The sequence below is a fragment of the Anolis sagrei genome, chromosome 3 (genome assembly GCF_037176765.1).
Source record: "Anolis sagrei isolate rAnoSag1 chromosome 3, rAnoSag1.mat, whole genome shotgun sequence".
Lineage (NCBI taxonomy): Eukaryota > Metazoa > Chordata > Lepidosauria > Squamata > Dactyloidae > Anolis > Anolis sagrei.
Window position 1 is genome coordinate 195,432,224 of NC_090023.1, and position 23,243 is coordinate 195,455,466.

At 38.3% G+C, this 23,243-nt stretch overlaps 1 protein-coding gene across 1 annotated transcript in view; it reads right to left on the reverse strand.

Moving 5' to 3' along the window:
• DOCK1 (dedicator of cytokinesis 1) overlaps positions 1 to 23,243 on the reverse strand; it is a 530,863-nt gene that overhangs the window by 3,480 nt on the left and 504,140 nt on the right. The window contains exons 48-51 of the mRNA XM_060768624.2: positions 22,876 to 23,021; positions 21,285 to 21,483; positions 10,900 to 11,050; positions 6,922 to 7,067 (exon numbers count right to left, since the gene is read on the reverse strand). Coding sequence (XP_060624607.2) covers positions 6,922 to 7,067; positions 10,900 to 11,050; positions 21,285 to 21,483; positions 22,876 to 23,021 — 642 coding nt within the window. The remainder of the gene's footprint in view (positions 1 to 6,921; positions 7,068 to 10,899; positions 11,051 to 21,284; positions 21,484 to 22,875; positions 23,022 to 23,243) is intronic.

A 23,243-nucleotide genomic window follows, 5' to 3' on the forward strand; every position in this document is an offset into this window, starting at 1 on the left:
AACTATGTTTCATGCCCGAGGCCTTAATGCTACCCGATACTGCATCTGAAGAAGTACATTTATATCCATGATATCTTTTACAAAAAAAAAAAAATGCTGCCTCCCTTTTTTCCTTCTGCTTTTTTTTGTGAAATAACTTGTAACCTGTAAGAAGTAGCCCTACACCTACCTTGTTTGTTGCCCTTCCTGGAAATAAGAAATAACATACATAGGGAGCTGCACTCTTTAAGTGGTGGGTGGATTTCTGGTTGCTATGTTATTTTTCTTTCATTTTTCTGAGCATGTTGCAATATGAATGATGTCTTTGTGTTTTATTCCCCATTCACTTAAACTTAAATCGGCAGAAGTACTGTTGAGACTCTCGAGAGCAATATCACTTGAATCTAAACCTGTTTCACATGCAATGTACAGCTGAAGCTGAAACCTACATTTTCATTTGTTTGTTACTTTATCTTACATTGGCTTACATTAATTAAATGCCTTTGTTTATGGTTCAGTCCTTTCTCGGGTGCTTTTCGGGTTTGAAGGGACTCTCCCCCCCCCTCTAAAATAATGATAGAGTCTGCCGGTTCACATCAGAACTGATTCTAGGCAGATTCCACTCCGTCACGTGTGCCCCAAGGGAAACGGGAGCCTTATGTAAAAGGCACATCTGCAACATACAAGCAGTCTGTCCTTTCCATTTCAAATACCAAACTGCTCTAATTTATTCGGTTTCCCTCAATGTTAAAACTAGAAATTGTGCTTTAAAATGCCATTTCCTTTCACAGCCTGGCTTGAGAATCATACAATATATGTACTCAAGGACAAAATATACAGTGTGAGATATAAAGCCAGTAATGATTTCTCTCTTAAAACAAGGTAGGAGTTATGTACTAAAATATTATGGATGCTTAAGAGATGTTCACTTTATGAAAAAAATGCACAGTTACTTGACTTTGTGTAGTTAGCTATAACATTTATAAGGCCCCCATAAAGCACATATATAGATATGTGACTCTAGCCATATCATCTTACATTTATTTTCAGGTTTACAGTGTGGATGGTTTTCCCATTCTATAAAGTGAAAAATAATGTAAATGTATATTATTTATTCATAGTATACCAATGTAATAAACTTTAATGGTATATGATAAAGGCATTAATAATTCTTGATATACATTTAACAGATATACATTTAACAGATATACATTCAACAGATACATAAGGAGCCCCCGGTGGCGCAATAGCTTAAACCCTTGTGCTGGCAGGACTGAAGACCGACAGGTCAGAGGTTTGAATCTGGCAATGATCCCACTGTCAGTAACTCTACAGAAAACAAACCTGGGCTACCAAACAGCAAGAAATTGACCAATTTTGTTGTTGTTATTATATAATTTGAATGTGAAATGTTATATTCTACTTATATAATCTAATAATTTTTAAAAACAAAGACATGTAATATTTTAGACAGTATACTAGGCTGTTAATGCCACTTACCTAGATTATGGATATGAAATTGTTTGGTAGAAGCAAACTAAAGAAAATAAGTGATCAAGTGGTATGCTTGACGAGCTTTTCCCAACTAATTATACACAAATGTATACTCACTTCCTCTCAATATCTGCTATGAGATACTTTGTCTGACACATTCTGTCAGTTCAAGTATTAGAAGTGGGTGAAAGCTATCACACACTATTTTTGTCTCTTATTATGCACTGCTTCCTCTCAATGACACATTCATCACCAGGCTTTGTATTTCTGTTTGGATTAATGGAAATCAAGCCATTATTTGTATGCTTAGTGAGCTTGAGCGCCAATGGTATAAATGTAAATGCTCCATTGTCTTTTTTGTTTTTTTTAAGTTTCTCTTCTTGATTTTGAATGTGCAGTATGCAGCTGATTTTGTATGCAATGATGTGTGCAATCTCTGAAAAGGCAAGCAAAGATCTTTGGAGGATCCTATTTTATGTTCAGCTTTATTAATAGGAAAAGCATTGACCAAAAATGTTGCAAGGAGACATTGTTTACGAGGAATGGGTTTGTGCATACACGTCACAATCAATGTTCCCAAATGACAGTGGCTAAAGCAATAATCAAAATTTAGATGCATATAAATCATCATTATAAAGTACCCCCTTAATGTATTCAAGAGAGTAAAACTCCCATACACTAGGCTGTGATTTGGGAACAGTGGTTTTTTTTTTTTTTGTGTTCTAAATATTATTTTGTGCCATCTTTATTTTTAGGACCATCCATTAATTCATTTAGTGTAGAGCTTTTAATAATTCTGCATGGTATCATTATCTACAGGAGAATCTACACTGTAGAATGAATGCAGTTTGACACCACCTCATGTGCCATGGCTCAATACTATGGAATCATGGAGGTTGTAATGTGGTCAGGCACCAGCACTCTTTGGCAGAGAAGGCTAAAGATATTGCAAAACTAACAACTCCCATGATTCCATAGCATTGAGCCATGGCAGGTAGAGTTGTACCAAACTGCAGTGTTTCACTGGCTTTTGAATTGGGGGGGGGGGGGGATCATCATTTCTGCCCAATGTTTCTTGTTTCCTGGAAACTTGCCAAGGAGCACTATTTTGATGAATGAGCTGTTCTAATCAAGGCATCGGTGGCCTGGTTAAGAACTATGGCTTCATGCAAGTGGAGCTTCTGCTTTGCACTTGCCTTTGTTAAAAATAAAGTCCCAGATGACACAGTACAGGTCTGACTCATAGCTAATCCCAACCAGAGGGTAACTTACTGGAAATGGTGCTCCCAGGAAATAAAAGAGGGTTACTAGAGTTTGGATAAAACATGAAAAAAAGAAGGACATTGAGTGGGAGGCAAACAGATGAAGAGATTGCTGTAGAATTCTGCTTCATGCTTTGGAGATACATTTGCTTTCATCCTGATAGAGATACTTACTTATATGCACGTAACTCTATATAACCAAAAAGTTGTACAAAACTATAAATGAAAGCACAAATCAATTTCATCCATAAAGGAGAGTACATCTTACTTAAGAAGAAGAAAGGGATATAAAAATAAGAATGAATAAAGGAGAACTAGAGGAAGAGACGACAAAAGAAAAATTGGTCAAGCACAACTAGCTCCAGATATTTGAATTCAGAAACAGTGTCCCTGATTGACAGACTTCCAGAATAGGACTGACTTTGCCATCATTAAAACTTTTCCTTCAAGTGACCAAAGAAGATGAAAGGACTGGTCCCAGAAGATCTAAAGTTTGTTTAAAGCAGTGGTTCTCAACTTGTGATTCCCCAGGTGTTTTTGACTACAACTCCCAGAAATCCCAGCCAGTTTACCAACTGTTAGGATTTCTGGGAGTTGAAGGCCAAAACATCTGGGTGCCCACTGGGTTACAGGGATCTATCAGTATTTGCTTACTATGCCCCCTTCTACACTGCCAAATAATCCAGAGTATCAAAGTACAAAATCCAGATTATCTACTTTGAACTGGATCATATGATTTTACACTGCCATATAATCGAGGTCAAAGTAGATAATATGGATTTTATCTGGCAATGTGGAACTATTTATTATTTATTTATTTGGGGCATTTGTATCCCGTCCTTCTCGGCCTCTGATGAGAGACTCAAGACGGCTACCAACCGGTACTATTCAGTGCCAACACAGAATAAAACATAGCATAAAATATAATTAACACAGAGAAAACAATAATAAATATACATTAAACAAATTCACCAGTTTAAATCGTCATCCTCAGTCCATTGTAGTCCATTAAAAGCATTGTCTTTCACAGCAAATAAGTTTATTCTGTAAACGCCTGATCCCACATCCAGGATTTGAGTTTCTTCCAGAAGGTCAGGAGTGAGGGGGTGGATCTCCTCTCGTTAGGGAGGGAGTTCCACAGCCGAGAGGCCACCATGGAGAAGCCCCTGTATCACTCGTCCCCACCAAACACGATTGCAATTGAGGTAGGACCAAGAGCAGGGTCTCCCCAGACGATCTTAAGGTCCTTGGGGGTTCGTATAGGGAGATATGTTCGGAAAGGTGAACTGGGCCAGAACTGTTTAGGGCTTTATAGGCTAAAACCAGCACTTTGAATTGTGCTTGGAAACTAATAGGCAGCCAGTGGAGATGGCATAATAAGGGGGTTGTACGTTCCTTGTATCCTGCTTCCGTGAGCAACCTGGCTGCCGAGCGTTGGACTAGCTGGAGCTTCCGAGAAGTCTTCAGAGGCAACCCCATGTAGAGTGCATTGCAGTAATATATTCAGGATGTAACCAGAGCGTGGATCACTGTGGCCAAGTCCAACTTCCAAAGATACAGGTGCAGCTGGAGCACAAGAAGGGGCCTGTCTCCCACTGTGGTTGAAACCCATCAGAACAGTTGAAGGGTATTACATAGGAGTCTTCCAAGTAACTATTCTGTATGGTAGCTTCTGCTCAGAACATTGTCCGATCAATGCATCATGCATGCATTCAACAGAAGTGAGCTGTACATTTGTGCCTTTGTGATCAAGATTTCCATTTCCACATACAATTTATGAAAACCTGCCAACTTGTTCAACGAGAGTGGCTACATTTAACTATTTTCTTTCCAGTGTTTAGAAAGATAAATGTGAATCATTTAAAAACCACGCATGTTTCTAAGAAGATTAAGTGCTCCCTTATTTATTATATGTGAAACTGGTGGTCATATCCAATGTGCTACATACAAAAAGCACAGGAGGGTAAAGGCACAGAGATGTAGCGAGTCATTTTCCGGCTCCCTTTGATTCTGGAAGGACCACATTGTGCCACTTTCGGAAAAGAGAAGTGATATTCTGGATATTTTGGGGCGACTCAAGCTGATGGTATTTTCATAAATGATAAATATTTTAAGACATGTCCTCAGAGATGTTTTTCAGGTGAACAGAGCTTTTCCCCCCTAGGCCATTTATGGAAACTCAGTGGTCGGAGGGCTTTCTGACAAGCTGAGAGCTCCACAGGATTTCTCCAGGAACTGCCTCTGGCCTGCAGGAAATATGCTTCTCACATTGATACAGAGGGAGGCTCAGCCCTTGGGTAAATAATTCCCATCTTCGGTCTGTAAAATGGCATGAAGACTACGTCCTAATATTGCACAGCTGTGCTGAAAAAGGGAAAGGGATAAAAATGGCCATGCATCTGGCCCATTAGCATGCTGATCCAGTGTGGTGCAGTTCTTGCATGGATATAGCTTCAATTTTCACGTTGTCACTAGAATATAGCTGCAAGTGATTGGTTGGTAGGCGTATAGATAATTGTACCCTTTTGGTGTGATTGGCTAGGTAATTGGAATTGCATTCTATGATTTGCAAGTGAAATGAATGATTAGAAGAAGCTGCTGATCTTGAAAAGGATTGCTGAGATAAGATTTTATTACATTTGGGACTCTTCTCTGTTACTTACGTAGAAAGTGAACCAGATACTGTATAATAGCTCTCAGGCTGATTCACTCACTGTAAATTTATGTAATATGTGGGGAAGGCTCTCAATTTCAGAAGAGCCCCCAGGCCATGAATGTAGCGGGGAGGGAGGGCATCAGGGGAAAAAGAGAGCAGGAGAATCAATTTTCATGAACGGCAATGATAATGGAACTGTACCATTTTTCACGTATAGCAGCATAACAATGCTTTCTATTTTCAACATTAAAAAATCTAGAATTCTTCCACAATAAAAATGGAAAAACTTCATATCAACAATTTTCTAACCTATTTTTCAGGTCCCATTACAATGTATTTGCTTAGTTCAAAATTTGTAGTTGATGTTGGAACTGTCTCCTGTCTTTTGAACATCCTGTTTTCACAGGAAGTATAGATTTCCCTACCTGACCCACCCATTTCACATACAAATCACCTCCTGCCCAAGCACTATTCTTTGGAAGAACAACACTAAAATCATTATCTTGAAGAACACTACCTGGCTTTGTTTTTTGTTACAACCAAATCATATTTCTGAATGCTCCTACAACAGAATGTTCTTAATGTCACAATACAATCACTTTCAGATCTACAATTGAGTTCCTATTACAGACTGATTGCTCAAGTTAGAAAAAAATCTAGAAATGTTGAAGTGTCAGATGTGTGCGAATAGTTTTGTATGATGACAGAAACATAACTAAGTATTTTAACAAATGGCTTCAGATCAACAGCAGCAGCATTTTTGCTCCAATATTTCAACTATCCTTTACATAGAGTAACAAAATTGCTTGCTTTTGGGAAACTAGTAAGTGATTGTTGGAAACAAACACCATATATTACACTTGCCTGTTATACAGTTTATTTCCCTTCTTGAAATACGATTGGCAAAACAGAAAATCTAAGTTGTGCTGGGGCTCTTCTCTGCCGTTTTAACAGCTACTCCCAGGTGAAATGGTTTCACTAACCAATTAATCTGTCTTTATGGGGCCCCAGGTGGCACAATGGATTAAGTCCTTGTGCCAGCAGGACTGCTGACCAACAAGTCATCAGTTCGAATTCCTGGGAGTGTGGGTGGAGCTTCCTCTGTCAGCTCCAGCTCTCCATGTGGGGACATGAGAGAAGCCTCCCTCAAGGATGGTAAAACATCAAACATCTGGGTGTCCCCTGGGCAACATCCCTGCAGATAGCCAATTTTCTTACACCAGAAATGACTTGCAGTTTCTCAAATCACTCCTGACATGAAAAAAAATCTATGTTCATACAGAAGTCACTTAGGATATGTCTCTGTGTTCCTTTCTGCCTGAAAACAAGACAAAACCCAGAGTCTTGAAAAGCAGGCTTCCTACTTTATGGCTGGAGACTATGGCTACTGGATTTTGGAGAGAAAGAGTTAGCATTATTTTTGGTCAACTTCTTGATACGGATTTTCTATTAAAAGTAATCATTAACCAGAGATCTATACATTATGTAGATTTCTTCAGATTGAAGACATTTCTGGAGTGCAATACTTACTCTTTGAGGTACAGGTGGAGATGTAGCAGGGCTGATAGATTCATGTGTCTCCATGAGATTTCCATAATCAGCCGTGCTGCCTTTCAGAGGCAGTGGAGGAGGAACATTTGTCATTTCCAAGCTGGTCATGCCATTTAGATCCAGATCTGAAAATAAAACAGTATTTGAAACCATGACTTCTCAGAACGTGTAAACACATAATAGATCTGGGAAGCTAAGAAGATCATCCTTGGCTAGTACTTTGATGGAAAAATTATGATGACTACCAGGTGGTTTAGTCTATATTTCAGGGGAAGCAACAACCAACCACCTTGCCTAGGAAAACCCTATGAAAAGCACAGAGTTGTTGTATATCAACAGGTGACTTGACATACACACAATAGTCTTCTGTTTCCCTGGCAGCTGGCAGCATTCATGTCAGTAAGATGCTGAATCCACTTCATTTTTTGTCTCAACTACGGTACAGAGCCTTATTCCAAAATAAGTTCAGCATCTGAATAACACCCTTAAAGCTCAGATAAAAACACAGAGCAGAATCATAGCCTGTCTAACTTTGAAATCACCAGCTCACTCTCTCATTGGCAGAGGAATACCATTCAAACTTGGGGGGTGGGAATGCACAGCAAGAGTGAAAGCTGCCATGTGCAAATATTCAGATTTGCATTATTATTCAAAAAAATAATAATGAGAGGGCTATTGTGGGAAAATTTCCCATGTTGTTTTTCTGTAATCATTATCATCTGAAATGCAGGTATTCCCATGTTGTTTTTCTGTAATCATTATCATCTGAAATGCAGGTATTCCCGAGGAATAATCGCAAGTGGGGAGAAAGAATGACACATGGGCCCCTCTGCTTCAACACACATACTTTGCCCAGCTACAGCCCTCCTCTCAACTCAAAACTAAATGCATGATGAGCATCAGGACATTTTTACCTTTGTATTGTCGAAGGCTTAAAATTAAAATTAAAATTAAAACAGCAGAGAGAAAAACAGGCAGGGACATCTAAGCACCTTTCATTAAGAGTTTGCTCCAGGCACAGTCAGCCCATTGTATGCTAATCAAGGTGGTCAGTTGAAAAGATTCACACCTAGCCCAACTTACAAAAGCCTTTTGTCTCACCCTGGTCAGTCCACAGATATATAAACCCCTTTTTTCCCCAGCTCCAGCAGACCTCTGAGGAAGCCTGCCATAGATGCAGGCGAAACGTCAGGAGAAATGCCTCTAGAACATGGCCATATAGCCCGAAAAAACCCACAAGAACTGGATTTTTACCTTTCTCTGTCAATCCTACCTACAAATTTTGATTATAAAGGAAAGTTATGGCCTGCAGTTCCTCAATTGATACATGTCTGCTGTAATGCCTGTAGTTCTTTCCAAACCTTTTCTAAAGTATACTTCAGCCTAATGGAACAAACCTTTGTTTTCTTTTTGATGGAAAGTCTTCAAGCAATTAAATACAAAAACAAAGTATATAATTAACTGTATTTATGGAAATGGTAGAAAATTACTCTCTTCCATTAAAAGAAAAGTCATTAGTTTTCTGAATAGCTAGAAATAGTTACTAAGAAAAGAAGGGAAGTAAACTAACCAGACCAACTACAAATTGAGTTTATATCTCAATATATTTGGAATTCCATGATATTTTTGATTTGTTTAGGAACATTGTATAACAGCGGTTCTTAACCACTGTGAAACCCCAGAGGACTGCAACGTCCTCACAAATAATTTGTGAAGCAATGCTACGAGATTTTACAGGAAAGAAAGAAAGAAAGATGAACAGAGAGATGGCCATATATTGATCTCAAAGAGCAGCAGTCTTTTGCTGGTTGTCAATATCATTTCTACCAAGCTGAGTTACAGTATCTCAAACTGTTCAAAAGTTATTACTGCTTAATAGCAAAATTATACAAAGTACTTGCTACTTCTCTTAATAATGAGAACATGCAGTTGAATGGCACAGAGTGGCAGAAACAAAGCGTATTACAGTCAATCTCCAAGATATGAACAAGATAGGAGTTGTAAGCTGCCTTGGGTCTCCTGAGGGGGGAAAAGGCGGGGTATAAATGAAGTAAATAAATAAATACATAGGTTCTATAGGTTTGTTCTTAAGTTAAATTTGTATGCAAATGGGAACAGGTACATTTAAAGTGTAACTCCAGGCATATATATATATATATATGCTGTCTGTGCCCTTGTTCAGAAGATTTCAGCTCACTTTCCATCCCTATGATAATTGGAGTTTGAGAAATTGGGCTAGTCGTGGAAACAAGGATTGGTGATAAAGCTTCAGTTGAGATACCTTTTCCCCATGAGAACTCTTCCAGGAGTGAATTTCCCTTCCTAGGGATAGATTTCTCTCACTTTTTATTATCTCACCCTCGTTCTTAACTATGAGTCATTTGTAAGTCAAGTGTTTGTAACTCGGGGACTGCATGCACATTTCTAGCTATGCAAATGAAGCAGGAAGCTGCCTTCAAAGCTGCTCTGAATTCTTGGGTTGCCCATGTTGTGCCACCACATTCTCAGAAGACCTATTGCTTCCTGAATTCTGTAGCTGTGTAAAGAATGTTCTTTTTTTCCAATTATCTTTATTAGAAAATTTCCAATTTACATAAAAAGGGGGAAAGGGGAGGGCAGGGTTGTATGGGAAAGGGAAAAGGGAAAAGGAAAGTCTGTGGGAGGTTAGGAGGAGAGGGAGCAAAAGGGATTGGGTTTGGGGTAAAATATAGGGGAAAAGCTTTAGGATGGGAGGGGAGGGGAAGGAGTAAGTTGTTGGCTTCCTGTCTTCTTATTTCTGGGATGTTGCATCTTCTTTTATCTCATCTTTTATGCTTAATCCTCTTCTTTTTCAAAGTTAAAAGGGCTTTTGGACCTTTTCTTTTTAATAATTATGTCCATATTTCCATTTTTTCTTTTACCATAAACTCTATTAGTAAACTCCAATCTGCTTTTATTTTGGTTTGTTTATTTCTTAATTGATGAGTCAGGCTATCTTTATTTCTAATTTACAAGCTTTTAGTTAACCACTGTTTTCTACTTGGGATTTCTTTTCCCCTCCAATATCGGGCATATGCTATTCTAGCTGCAGATGTTATGTAGCTAAAGAGAACTTCCTTACTGCTATCCAAATCAAAGTCTCTAATCCCCAATAGGAAGTATTCTGATTTGAATTGAATTTTAAGTTGGAAAATCTCTTGGGTTGCTTTATGGATCTCTTTCCAATATTTATTAGAATGTTCTTGAAGTCCGAATGTATAAAATGAAGACCATGTTTATGGGAACAGAGAACTTGGAGTCCATGTGAGTGTTCAGTCAAGAATGATAACTGTCGATTATTAAAAATGATTGCTTCTTATTCGTTCTGAACATGAGTATTCAGTTATTGTAGGGTAAAAGGGACTTTTCAATGTCTTGATATAATCTACAGTTATCATTCCAAAGTCCATCCAAATACTCCCTCACACTTATTCCAATTCTCTCTTCCTATGAACACAATCTTCCCTTCTTACCTAAATTTCTTTTAGAACATTCTTAAGACAGCTACAAAATTCTAGGAAGCAATAGACATTCTGAGAATCAGCCTGCTGTGTCCCAGTACATAGAACACACTTGCAGCATCTGGTGCCCAGTAAAGAAGGATTGGGAGATTTTTCTTTACAAGTATGACAATACTGTAAGCTTTGTGAATATAAATCAGTTATGAATACATCATGCTAATACTGAATTTCAGCAAATATTTCTTAAAATATGTTAATACATTGTAAAATTACTGGAGTTGTCCTCCAAAAGAGGTCACATAAATCTGTTTTTCAGCAAAGGTCAACTGCTGAAATGAATCTTGATGAATGTATTCTGCGAATGCTCTTGTCAGTCTAATTTTTCAATTGGTTATAGTGCATTTCAGACATGTCAAATTCCAACTATAACTTAGTTGGACAAAGTATATCAAAAACACAATTGTTGAAAGACACTTACTGGACTGTAAACTGAATGACAGTTTGGTCCTTGGAGTGATTGGAGGAGGGATGCTTTGAGAAGGTGGTGATGGAGAAACAGAAAAACGCTTTTCATTTCCCATGGCATTAATAACTTGACTTTTTGGTCTTTGGGGTCTCAGTGGACTGATCTGCATGGAGTTGAAAGAAAAAGTAAGACAAACTTGGAATATATCTTGAATGAATGCACCACATAGACAAGGACATTCAACTTGTTCTTGCAGTTAACAGCTAGATACAACAAAAATATATATTTTTGTGAGCTGTTGACCTTCTGTAAAATACATTCCTCAGTGTACAATGTAACATCAGAGAGATTTTAAAAAAGCTTTTGTTTCAATGCAGTATCACTCAGAGATATCCTTGGCTTGTCCTCTCATAAACTATTTCTCTAAAATATACTTTTGAAATCATTTCATAGTTTTCTATAACAAAATGACACAGGGCTATTCCTATCATAGCTACGTTCTACTGTAGTCTAAATAAGAATTCAATGATATACCAGTATCTAGATGACTTTCATGAGTATTTTTGTCTTCTCTGATATAAACCCAGTATTGTGTTTACTCTCTTCACATGTGGGCCACTAAACCACAAAATATACTTGATGGAAGCATACAGAACCAGTGGAATCAGATTTGCATCACAGATTTGCATCACAACTATATTTATGTTTGTTCTCAAGATAGTAATGCTCACGTTTGATGTGACTTCCTTGATCTGTATTGAAAAGAATCCTGATGCCAAGTGAGCCACACTACTCCTCAGAAAAAAATGAAGAGAAGTAACAACCCATACATAGTAAAAATGCACTTAGTTGAGTTTCATGGTTTTCATAACTGATATCGTGTTGTGCCTTGAAGTGTCCAAATATACTCAATAGATAATTACTGCATGTACTCATATATAAGTCAACCTTTTTTTAGCTCAAGTGGCATGCAGCAGTAATGTGGGGGAGTCCAAACTGCTGATTTGCGTGTTAAATGTGGAGTGGAGCAGCAGCAGCCATTTTTAATAGGGGCTTACTGCATAAGACTCTCTGCACAGACTGTGATAGCCATTTTTAATAGGAGCATGCCATACATGATGGTTTGTAGAAACATTGCCAGCCTTGCAAGTCTCTCTGCAGAGAGGTTTATATGGTATGTCCCCAAGTAGTCTTTGGGCTCCTTCTCATCTCTCCATCATGTCACTGCTTTTGAGCCGGGTCCCTAACAGAAGCAGGTTGTTATCCTTGCTTTTCTTATCTCTCCACCTTATTTCAGGTTGAATTTACACCACACACAGTTCACTGAGCCATCGTCATGATCTAACTCCAGAACTGACACAAGATTAAATCAACCTAGTTTGGGGGGGTGGGGGGGAGGAGTGGTGGTGGCCAACTTTTATAACTTCTTTCAATTAATACATGATTATATTAGGACAGGCTTGTAGAATGTCATACATCCATTTTGGCACACTTTTACTTTTACCGACTTAAGGTCTCGAGACTTGCCCACACTAATTTGCTTTGAAATCAGGTAACTGTTATATTTCTATGCCTCAATATATACATTTTATATCTTGATCTTTCCCAAATCTAAGGAAAATCACTTATTACACAATTTTGTGAATGTAAACATAAGAGATGTAATCTACAAGGTTTAACTTCACTAAGATTTTTTGCCATTCTTTATAATAAGATGTGGATTGCACTCACAAGGTCACTTAAACCTGTATCATTCCAATGATATAAATAGTTCTCTAAACAATTAATTGCATTTAAATCACTGCTATCATTTTAGCAACAAATTTGCATCTTATTGCAAATCTTATAGTCCAATGATAGAAACTGATTCCTGAACACAATTATGTGGATCGCTGTAAATGACAGATCTGTACTTGCTGAAGGACAAGTGTATCACTTTCCTTGCAAGGAACAGGACAAAGGGAGGGAAAGCTGAAAAATAAATGGTTTTTTTCCTTTCTCTTTTTTAAACTGATGCTCTGTCTTCTGTGTCAGTTTCAGAGAAATTGAGGCTAGAGCAAAATTCAAAGCTACCTGGATCAATCTAACATTGTATTCAATATTTTCAGTAAAAGTCAAATAGAGGAATCACACAAATGTCTGGGCTAAAAAATCAACAATAAAAGAAAATAATAACAATAAATTGATAGCTTGTGGCTGGTTAGAAAATGAAAACAGGTTCACAGTGCAGGGAGTGAAGAGGATAAAGAAACGATTAAAACCAGGAGACTATGCAGTTACCTATGAAATATATGCATTTGATACAGGGACAACTCAACATCAGTTATTTGACAAATAAGCAATTAGAATTTCTGGTAGAACGAGAAATATTAAAAAAAAGCCAGAATTCTGAAGGGGCGATTCAAAACCTGTGTCCAAATACCCTAAAGGCACCAGATCTTGCAAAGTCAGTTCTGGTTAGTGCTTGGATAGGAGAGTACCAACTAATCCTAGGTGCCATAAGCCCCATGTCAGAGGAAACCACCTCTGAGTTTTCCAAAGGAAACTCTCTAAGAAATTCATGAAGTTGCCCTAACTTGACAGTCAACACAAAGGCATGTACAAATATATTTTCAAGACCTGAGGCAACCTCTTATAAGATGGATTTTGGTGGCATTTGGATTTCTTGAAAGACAAATCCCAAGCATAATCCAAAATACACATTGTGGTGATATTTATATTAGGCCAACCAATTGTGTACAATTTATCACACCAGCTTTCAAAGTTCACTGACTTCTTTATCAGCCAGATAGTAAAAATCAAGCAGAGGAAAAAATGGATAATGTTGACTCATGGGGTGAGCATCTTGCTTGAGAGTGAAGAGCTACTAGGGAAGAGTCCATGTAGACAAAAAAATGGTCATCTCCCAGCCACTGTGGCATTTATTTATTTATTTCCCATACTTGTACTTCACTCTGAAGGGTACTCAGGAAAGCCTCACAACTGGCAACAATTCAATACCCAACAAACAAACAGATTCCCAAAAATAACAATTACAATTAAAACCAGCAATAAAACATAGATTGTTAAAACAGCAATTAAAATCACGCAAGTTGAAAATCGTAGTCCAGGATCAGCCCATTAGTTCGTCACTTTAAGAGATCTCAAGTATTGTATTGCCATAGTTACTGCTCAAATTCTGGTCCCACAACCATGTCTTAAGTTTTTTTTTTCCATGAAAGACAGGATAAAGGGAGCTGTTCTGAATTCATTGGGGAGGGAGTTCCACAGACGAGGAGCCACCACTGAGAAGGCTCTGTCTCTCGTTCCCACCAGTTGCACTTGTGAAGGTAGTGGGACTGAGAGCAGGGCCTCCCCAGAAGATCTTAATCTCCGCAATGAGATGACTGGGAACAAGAATAGTCAAAGGACAGCAATGAAATTTTCCTTCTCCAGACCCATCTAAACTACCATATAATGTAGTTTCAGAATACAGTTTAACTGCATTATATGGAAGTAGACTCATATAATCCAGTTCAGTGCATTCTGAAACTGCATTATATGGCCTCAATTAATAGTAAAAAAACAACACTTCTTTGGGGAATTTGGGATTGTCTCCATCCCATGACAAGCCCTAGGCCTCTTTAAAGGCAGCGTGTTATTATTCTTTGGGTCATATTCAGCTTGATTCAAGTTTTGGTGATTTCTGATATACCTGAGACTGCTGCTGGAATTGAATTTGATAGCAGGCTTTCTCTATATTTTGCCTTGATTCAAAAACTCTACTTCTGGGTCTCTTTGTCTTGAAATATATTTAGCTTCTCCTTAAATCCCTATAGATTCCACACTTAGATCACAGCAAAGCATAACTCAGCAGGGAAGAATCTTATGAGTACAATCCCCAGCTATCCATGAGACTCATGATGTCCTAAGCCCACTCCAGCATCATTATTCCCATTTTGAAATTATAGAGTCTGAGTGAGGTCATGAAATCTGGTCCTTCCAGAAGTGACAGACATTTATCTAAAAATAGCTATATAGTCACTGGGTCATACTACCTCAATGTGCTGCATTTCTCTACAATTAACATACAAAGCCACATAACTAACACATGACTGTAAATCTTCACTGATTTTGTGCTTCACAGGTGAGAGTGAAAAATATTGAAAGTTACTTTATATTTTCAATTTTTAAATTTATTTTGTTTTATTGAATTTCAGGACTTTTTTCTCCCACAAAAATGCATTGGGTTTCTTGTTATTGCTGTTTTAATGACAGGTGTACTAATCTTTTCGCTCCTCTGCTGGGAGAAAAATCTTGTGACAGTTGACTATTTTTGGGATGGAGTCTTGAGATACTCCTTTTCATGAAGGATGAGATAATACGAAAATATTGATTGCAAAGCCTTTGAAATGCACCTTGCACAATGGATGCAGTAGTGTGTGTGAGCTGCTTCCTTGTAGTTGAATCATATACTGCTGTAATATATGTGTATGTCGTGTGTGAATATAATACCTATATGAGCAAGTCGTTTTATCTGGCCCATTTCATCAGATGGGATTGAGGGAGCAGTTATCTCTCCAGAGCTCTAGCTCATTTCCTTCTCTTGGAGAACAGAATAGAGTGGTCCACACTGTCTGTTCTCTCCTCCTAAACCTAGGGCCCCTTCAACGTTGCCATATAAAATCCAGATTATCTCCTTTGAACTGGATTGTATGGCAGTTTAGACTCATATAAGGTAAGATAAAGGTTTTCCTCTGACATTTAAGTCCAGTTGTGTCCGACTCCGGGGGTTGGGCTCATCTCCATTTCTAAGCTGAAGAGCCAGTGTTGTCTATAGACACCTCCAAGGTCATGTGGCCAGCATGACTTCATGGAGTGCTGTTACCTTCTATATAATCGAGTTCAAAGCAGATAATGTGGATTATCTGTTTGATAATCTGGATTATATGGAATTGTATAGTGGATGATCTTACCCATTGGCAATGCTGAAGCTGCATTCATCTGTTGCACTAGTACATGGAATTGAGTGGGTAGGCTGAAAAATACAGCTAAAGGAGAGCATGCCATCCATGATTTCCACCCAACTTTAGACTTTAGAAGAATCAAAAGACTGTTCAATCAGTTTAATCCAGAGGAAAGAGCAACAGAGGCACAAAAAGCTGAGCTCTCAGTTAGGAGATGGGAAAAAAGTACATACTGGGAGTATGAGAGAAAAATGTTCGAGCTTTTGGTGAGTATCTTGGAACAGGAGGATCTGAGCTGGAGAAAGCTGGAGGGAAAGCTTTTGTTCCTTCCTTCATGTCCTAAGAATAAAATGTTCATGTTCAAAACTGCCCACCAGTCCCAAACCTAAGCTTGCTGGTGCTACGCAACACAGAAAGTAAGTGCATGTGTGCGTGTGTGTAGGTGGATGGAATCTCATCTTCTCAACTTCCATCCACAAAACTAAAAACAAAAACCAAAAGTAAGCCTGAACAGTATTACAAGACTTACGAGTTTTCCAGGCTGGCTGAAAAAACTTAGACTTTATTTTTTATTATTGTTGTTTGAGATTTTAAATTGCTTTGTAAATATTCCTGGGTGGCTGTTGTTTTTAAATGAAAGGGACTAAATAGATTATGCAAACTGCCTTGCAAAACAGCTCAAGTAAATATGCAAAGGTCCATGCCCAACATTTTGTTATAGGCCACACATAGTGCCTAAAACATTGGCACTATTCCAAACCAGTAACTTAGTAAGAAACGTGGCACAGCAGTTTTCACTTTAGCATATTGTTTGTAGGAAACATTCGTCTCCCAAATAAAACAATTTAAAGCAAGGCATACTTTATCCCTAAATTACTTGGCATTTTGTTATCGACGCTCCTGGAGATATTAGTGAGTACCTATGAAGAGCAATTTGATTAATTAACCTTTTCAGAGCATTTTCTTTCTGCTATATGTCAGAATAAATCTGCCACCCTTTAACTCTAAAGCATTTAAAGTTAACCTGGATGTTAAGTTACTTGCCAAATAGATTGCAAATAATGAAATGTGGAATTGGTTTTTAAATGGAATATTCTTCTTTTCAGAGGAAGAACAAATGTACCCAACAGGTTTCAGAGTCCTTCATCTTAATCAAAGGGTAGAGGTTACAGGAAGGAAAGTGAAGGGTATTCTTCCACAATTTTAAACTATTCTTCAAAGATATGAGGAGAAGGCAATTGTACTCAAATGCTTGCTGGAATTTTAGCATACCAGCATATGTTATCAATTTCTTTTCTCACGTCGCTATAATGTTGGAAGCTCATTGCAGCTCTCTACTGGTCCAAGAGGAGTGGATAGTAAGATAAACCTGGATTAAGGACAGCTCAAGTCTATGTGCATAGAGTCACCATTACAGATGTTCCAGCAGACCTGTGACTCACAACCTTGTGAGACAAATACTGTGTCCAATTCTGGGCACCACAATTGAAGGGAGATGTTGACAAGCTGGAATGTGTCCAGAGGAGGGCAACTAAAATGATCAAGGGTCTGGAGAACAAGCCCTATGAGGAGCGGCTTAAAGAGCTGGGCATGCTTAGCCTGAAGAAGAGAAGGCTGAGAGGAAACATGATAGCCATGTATAAGTATGTGAGAGGCAGTCATAGGGAGAAGGGAGCAAGCTTGTTTTCTGCTGCCCTGGAGACTAGGACACGGAACAATGGCTTCAAACTACAAGAAAAGAGATTCCACCTGAACATTAGGAAGAATTTCCTGACTGTGAGAGCTGTTCAGCAGTGGAACTCTCTGCCCTGGAGTGTGGTGGAGGCTCCTTCTTTGGAGGTTTTTAAGTAGAGGCTGGATGGCCATCTGTCAGGGGTGCTTTGAATGCAATTTTCCTGCTTCTTGGCAGGGGGTTAAATTGGATGGCCCATGAGGTGTCTTCCAACTCTACGATTCTAAATAAATATTAATTTGAATACTACTGTGGATTGTCCATGCAAAGGATAATCACTGAAATAAAAATACACAATTTTTATTTTTATTTGGATTGAGCTTTAAACGACTAGTCTACTTCTTCAGATGCTTCTCAAGAATTGCAATCCACAAAGACCTCTGCCAATTATAATCTGTCAGTCTTTACAAGATGACAGAACTCTTTGTTCTATTTAGAAATGGCAAACTTGAAATCAGAGCCTGTTTGTTTAAGTAGCATTTAAATAATTATATAATTTACAAAATTCCAGAATATATCAAAAATACTGAACACAAGTACAACAAAAGATTTGAAGAAAACCAGCAAGCAAATCATTTCAGAAGCTGAAAATGCCAGGTGAGAACATGGTGTGAACACTACGCCAATCTTCTTAGACACAGTGTTTATAGCTGGAGCACCAGAGTCAAAAAGACTGTGAAGGTTACTTCGTATCTGACAAGGATGACACTTTAAGATGGTCTCTGCTCGTGACCTAAGCGGATTAGGGAGGGTGGAGCTGACAAAGAAGAAGGCGCTCCTTAAAGTAACAAGCTTTCAAGTCCCGGTGACATGCATATTCATTTATTTGATTTATATACTGCCTTTCTTCCAAATGGGACTCAAAGCAACTAAGTGTTTGCTCAAGCACTCAACACCTACAATGAATACGAGTTTCAAATTAGGAACCTGAATCTATAAAGGTGAAAATGCTGAGGCTTTACTGACTGACATTGCTTCAAAACCCCGATTGTGAACAATCTTCCAAATTAAAATACACATGGAACATCTCTTATTTTGACTTCTGAAATCCAAAGTTCAAAAATTGTCCACATGAAAGGTGAGGATGGTTACAGCTTTGTTTTGACAGTTCAATGTACACAAACTTTGTTTCATGCAAACATATTGTGTCTACAATTACCTTCAGGCTATGCATATAAAGTGAGTAAGAAACATAAATGAATATCATGTTCAGACGTAAGTGTGAATGCCAAGATATCTCATTATGTAGGTAAAGGTAAAGGTAGTCCCCTGACATTAAGTCCAGTCATGTCTGACTCTGGGGTGTGGTGCTCATCTCCATTTCTAAGCCGAAGAGCCAGCGTTGTCCATAGACACCTCCAAGGTCATGTGGCTGGCATGACTGCATGGAGCGCCGTTACCTTCCCGCCGGAGCGGTACCTATTGATCTACTCACATTTGCACGTTTTCGAACTGCTAGGTTGGCAGAAGCTAGGGCTGACAGCGGAAGCTCACGCCGCTCCCTGGAATTGAACCTGTGACCTTTCGATCAACAAGCTTAGCAGCTCAGTGCTTTAACCCACTGCGCCACCGGGGGTCCATCTCATTACGTACATGTAAGTAAATACGCTTCTAGTCCCAAGAATTTTAGATGAAGGATACGCAACTTGTAACTCCTCCACAGAACTATCTATACCAGGCATGGGCAAACTTTCTAACTTGGGGGCTGCAAGCTAGCACTCCCTTCTAGGAGGACTGGCTACCTGGTGATGGAAGGAAGGAAGGGAAGGAGGAATGAAAGAGAAGGAAGGAAATACAAAAAGGTGGAAAGGAATGGAGGGAGGGAAGGAAGAGAGAAGGAAGGAAAGACAAAGGGGAAGGAAGGAGAAAGAAGGAGAGAGGGAAGGAAGGAGGAAGTGGGAGGTAATGAAGGGAGGGAAGGAAGAGAGAAGGAAGGAAGGACAAAAGAGTGGAAGGAAAGGAGAAAGAGGGAGGGAAGGAAGAAAGAGAGACTGAAGGAAAGATAGAATGCTGAGAGAGAGGAGAGCCTGAGAAAAGAGCCCAAAGGACTGCATCCTACTCCTGGGCTTGGGTTTGGCCATACCTGATCTACACTGTTAGATGTTACTGGGAAAATAACTTATGTATCTGAATGTAGCTTTGTGAGAGAGAGTCAGATGTGGCTATCATGTCTAATCTAGCATGGGATGACATGGGAAAATAGATAGTTGTGGACAGCCATAGGATTTATGTATGTATAGTTGTGATTTTTGATTATTCTAAAGCATGTCCAAGAAGAAAGCAGTGTTATCACTCTTCTCAGATTGAGGAGAAGGCACGATTGCTTGTACCTCTTTATCTTGTCCTCTCTCATATATAAATGGCAATTCAATTAAACATTGCTATTTTTGTTTTGCTTTTAGATCATTTAAGGAAGACATTAAAATATACAATATCCTAATTATGTTCACGTTTATAATTATGTCCATGTTCATGGTTACATGGCAAACAGTGGTCATGAATATTGATGTCATAAATTTAGTTACTTTGAGCTTCGTTTAGAAACTAAATTTGGCAGTAGAAAAAGGCTCAATGCATCAGACACAAAGGGTTATTTCAAATGTGCCTTTAGTACTTGTCAACTCCAGTGACATGGATACAAAAGTGACTAATTACTGATAAATGACTACAAACAGGATTTTTGCACGACTTACAGCTAACCGAGAGTTATCAAGTGAAGCACGTACAATAGTGAATTTGCTTTAATGTAATTATAGAACCAGCGTGGTTCAATAGATGTAACACTGCATTTGAATTAGAATAGCAAATTTCAAGTGCTCTTAACATTTTGGAAATCTGCCCAAATGGTACAGATGTATCCTTAAAATGAGAACTTCAGCAATGTTCTCCATGAGCTTTCCCCCACCCCTAATATACAGCAATATATTTTGTACAACAAAATAACTGTCATTGTTTGCCGAGTATATTTGGCCTGCTATGTTTGCAAAATCATTCATAAGGATTAAACCCAACACATAATTAAGTTTAATAGGAGTAATAATAAAGTTCAAATATGTGGAAATAAGAGGTATACAATACAACTATGCCAATGTTTGAAAAAGATTGCACCACTCCTCCTCTAAGCGTATCCTGAAAAGAATGTATTTGATAATGCTACATTGCCTGGATCCAATAATATTCTTCTCTTATCTCAAATCCTAGCATGGAAACATGAGTAGCCTAATTCTATCTTCAGCTTCCATAGCAAACTCATTAATATGGGATTAGATTTTTTTTACTATATTACCTCCACACTTTGACTTCTATTTTTTTTTTTTTTTTAGTATACTACAGCGGAGGACACATTTTCACTGTCTGTCTTATGGGTCCACAAACTTACTTTAAATACCACTTAATTACATGCCTACTTTTGCTTCTTGCATCAGTGTATTTAGCATATTACCACACTTGGAGAAACAGGCATACATTTTCTATTTGGCTTTATGCAAGATGACAACAGACAACTGTCATATGACTTGATGATGATAGTATATGGTTGACTATGCTTAGCACACATCATATGGAGAATACAAAGCATGTATGTGAACATTCTTAATATTCTCCTTTGTGCTGTCCTACAACAGTGTGTGTCAAAAACCCCAACATATTAGTCACTATTGATCATGTTTATATTTGTAAAATATGTTTCTTAAAATTCATTATGCCTCAGTGATAATTACCGTTTCTGACAGTATCACTGCTTCAGATTGCTGTAGTGAAATATCTGTCGATTTAAATTCTTTTTCAAATATCTCTTGGTGCTTGCTATTTCTTTTTTCTTTCTTTTTCTCTTTCTTATCTTTATCTGGGTCATCCTTATCTAACTTGTCTTGTGAACGAGAGTGCATCTTCTTTGGGAGAAGGGGCTCAAGCACAAACCTGAAAAAGATTAATATTTAAGTATTATTATGGGAGAATTGAAGAAGTGCAGAGTTTGAAAGTATTTCTAAGATCTAATCACCCTTCACCATTTCTTCTCCACGACCAAACATATTGAATTCCCTCATCTGGACTTAGTTTTCATGCACTTCATCATTTCAGTTGATCATCTCTATCTTTTAAATATCCTTCTTAAATTGTGCTGCTCAGAACTGGACAGAATACAATAAACCCATCATAGTTGCTGGAGTTAGAATCACAGCTCTCCTATGAACGTGAAAAATTGTGCATAAAATATTGGGAAAGCCCCCCTGAGCCCCCCCTCTCAGGGGCTGAGAAGGGCAGGATAGAAATATTGAAAATAATAAATATTTTTGAGCTGATAGAACACTTCTCTAAAAATTTGTAGGTCTTCCAGCACAAAGAATTGCATTGGAGGATCTAGAGATCCTTGGGGAAGTGTTTGATCTAGAAATGTCTAGGCCCTCCATCATGAATGGAGAAAATTTGACCATAGAGTCATTCTGGCAAAGATAATATTTTACATCAGTTCCACAAATACTGGCCAGCACACATTTTGGTGACTCAAATGTTAACCCTGTTTCTGGGTACATTTTAAAAATGGCATGAGTTTTCCTCTATCAGCTCTAGTTCTTGGGATACAGAACATGCGCCATATACCAGTCTTCATCTGCTCACCCATAGAAAACCAACCATATCTAAGAAACTAGAGCTAATGCGGTCTATCCAATGCAATTTTCTGGATCGGCACCCCAAAAACCCCAGGAACGGGCCTGAAAACCAAAACACAAAGTTTTTTTTTTGTTAGGATGTGTGATTGAATCCCCAAAAGTCAAAATTACGAATGTGGACAGATAGCTGTACTGCAAGCAAGGACTGCCCTATCTTTTGTACTACTAGTTCCCTTTGATCTGGATATTACAGTGGTAACTAATTTTCACTAACATATTACATTTACAGTATGGAACAGCCCCTATGTCAAGTAACAACAGCAAAATATGGATATATGGTCAACCAAGCCAGGTGTTAAATCTCCTACGAGTTGTAGTTATATCAGCACTTTTCCTGCATGCACATTGCTGTAGTAATGACAAACTATTCTTTAGATTTCACTGCTAGGTTTTACTGCAGTTCTAGCCTTTCCAGCTCTTACAAGATCCCAGTAAAAAAGCCTAATAACATATTAGTTCTCAACCTATGGGTCCCCAGGTGTTTTGGCCTACAACTCGCAGAAATCCCAGCCAGTTTACCAGTTGTTAGGATTTCTGGAAGTTGAAGGCCAAAATAGCTGAGGACCCACAGGTTGAGAACCACTGGCCTAACAAGTGAGTTCAGAGAAAATACTACAATATGTATTCAACTAACACCTACCCATCAGAGCCAGGTCTAGAAGAAGCACTGTCAGAAGACACTGAAGAAATTGAAGCAATAGACAGTGGCCTCGAAGAAGAAGGCATAGTGAAAGATCGAACCATAGACCTTGGCCGACTGCCCCGCCTGTCATCCACCATCGAAGGCTGTAAAAAAAAATTCAATTAATCTTCTATTACTAAATGATGTGAATATAATATATTATCACTTAATGAGCCCACTGTTGAAAATTAACCTTTCTCACCAGCTCCTCTGGCATGTTGAAAAGGACAGATACGTTTCGTCATCAAAATAGAAATTGTAAGAAAAGTAGAGCTTGTTGAAAGAAAAAAAAAAGATCTTGGAATGAATTTTGGGGGAAAAAAACT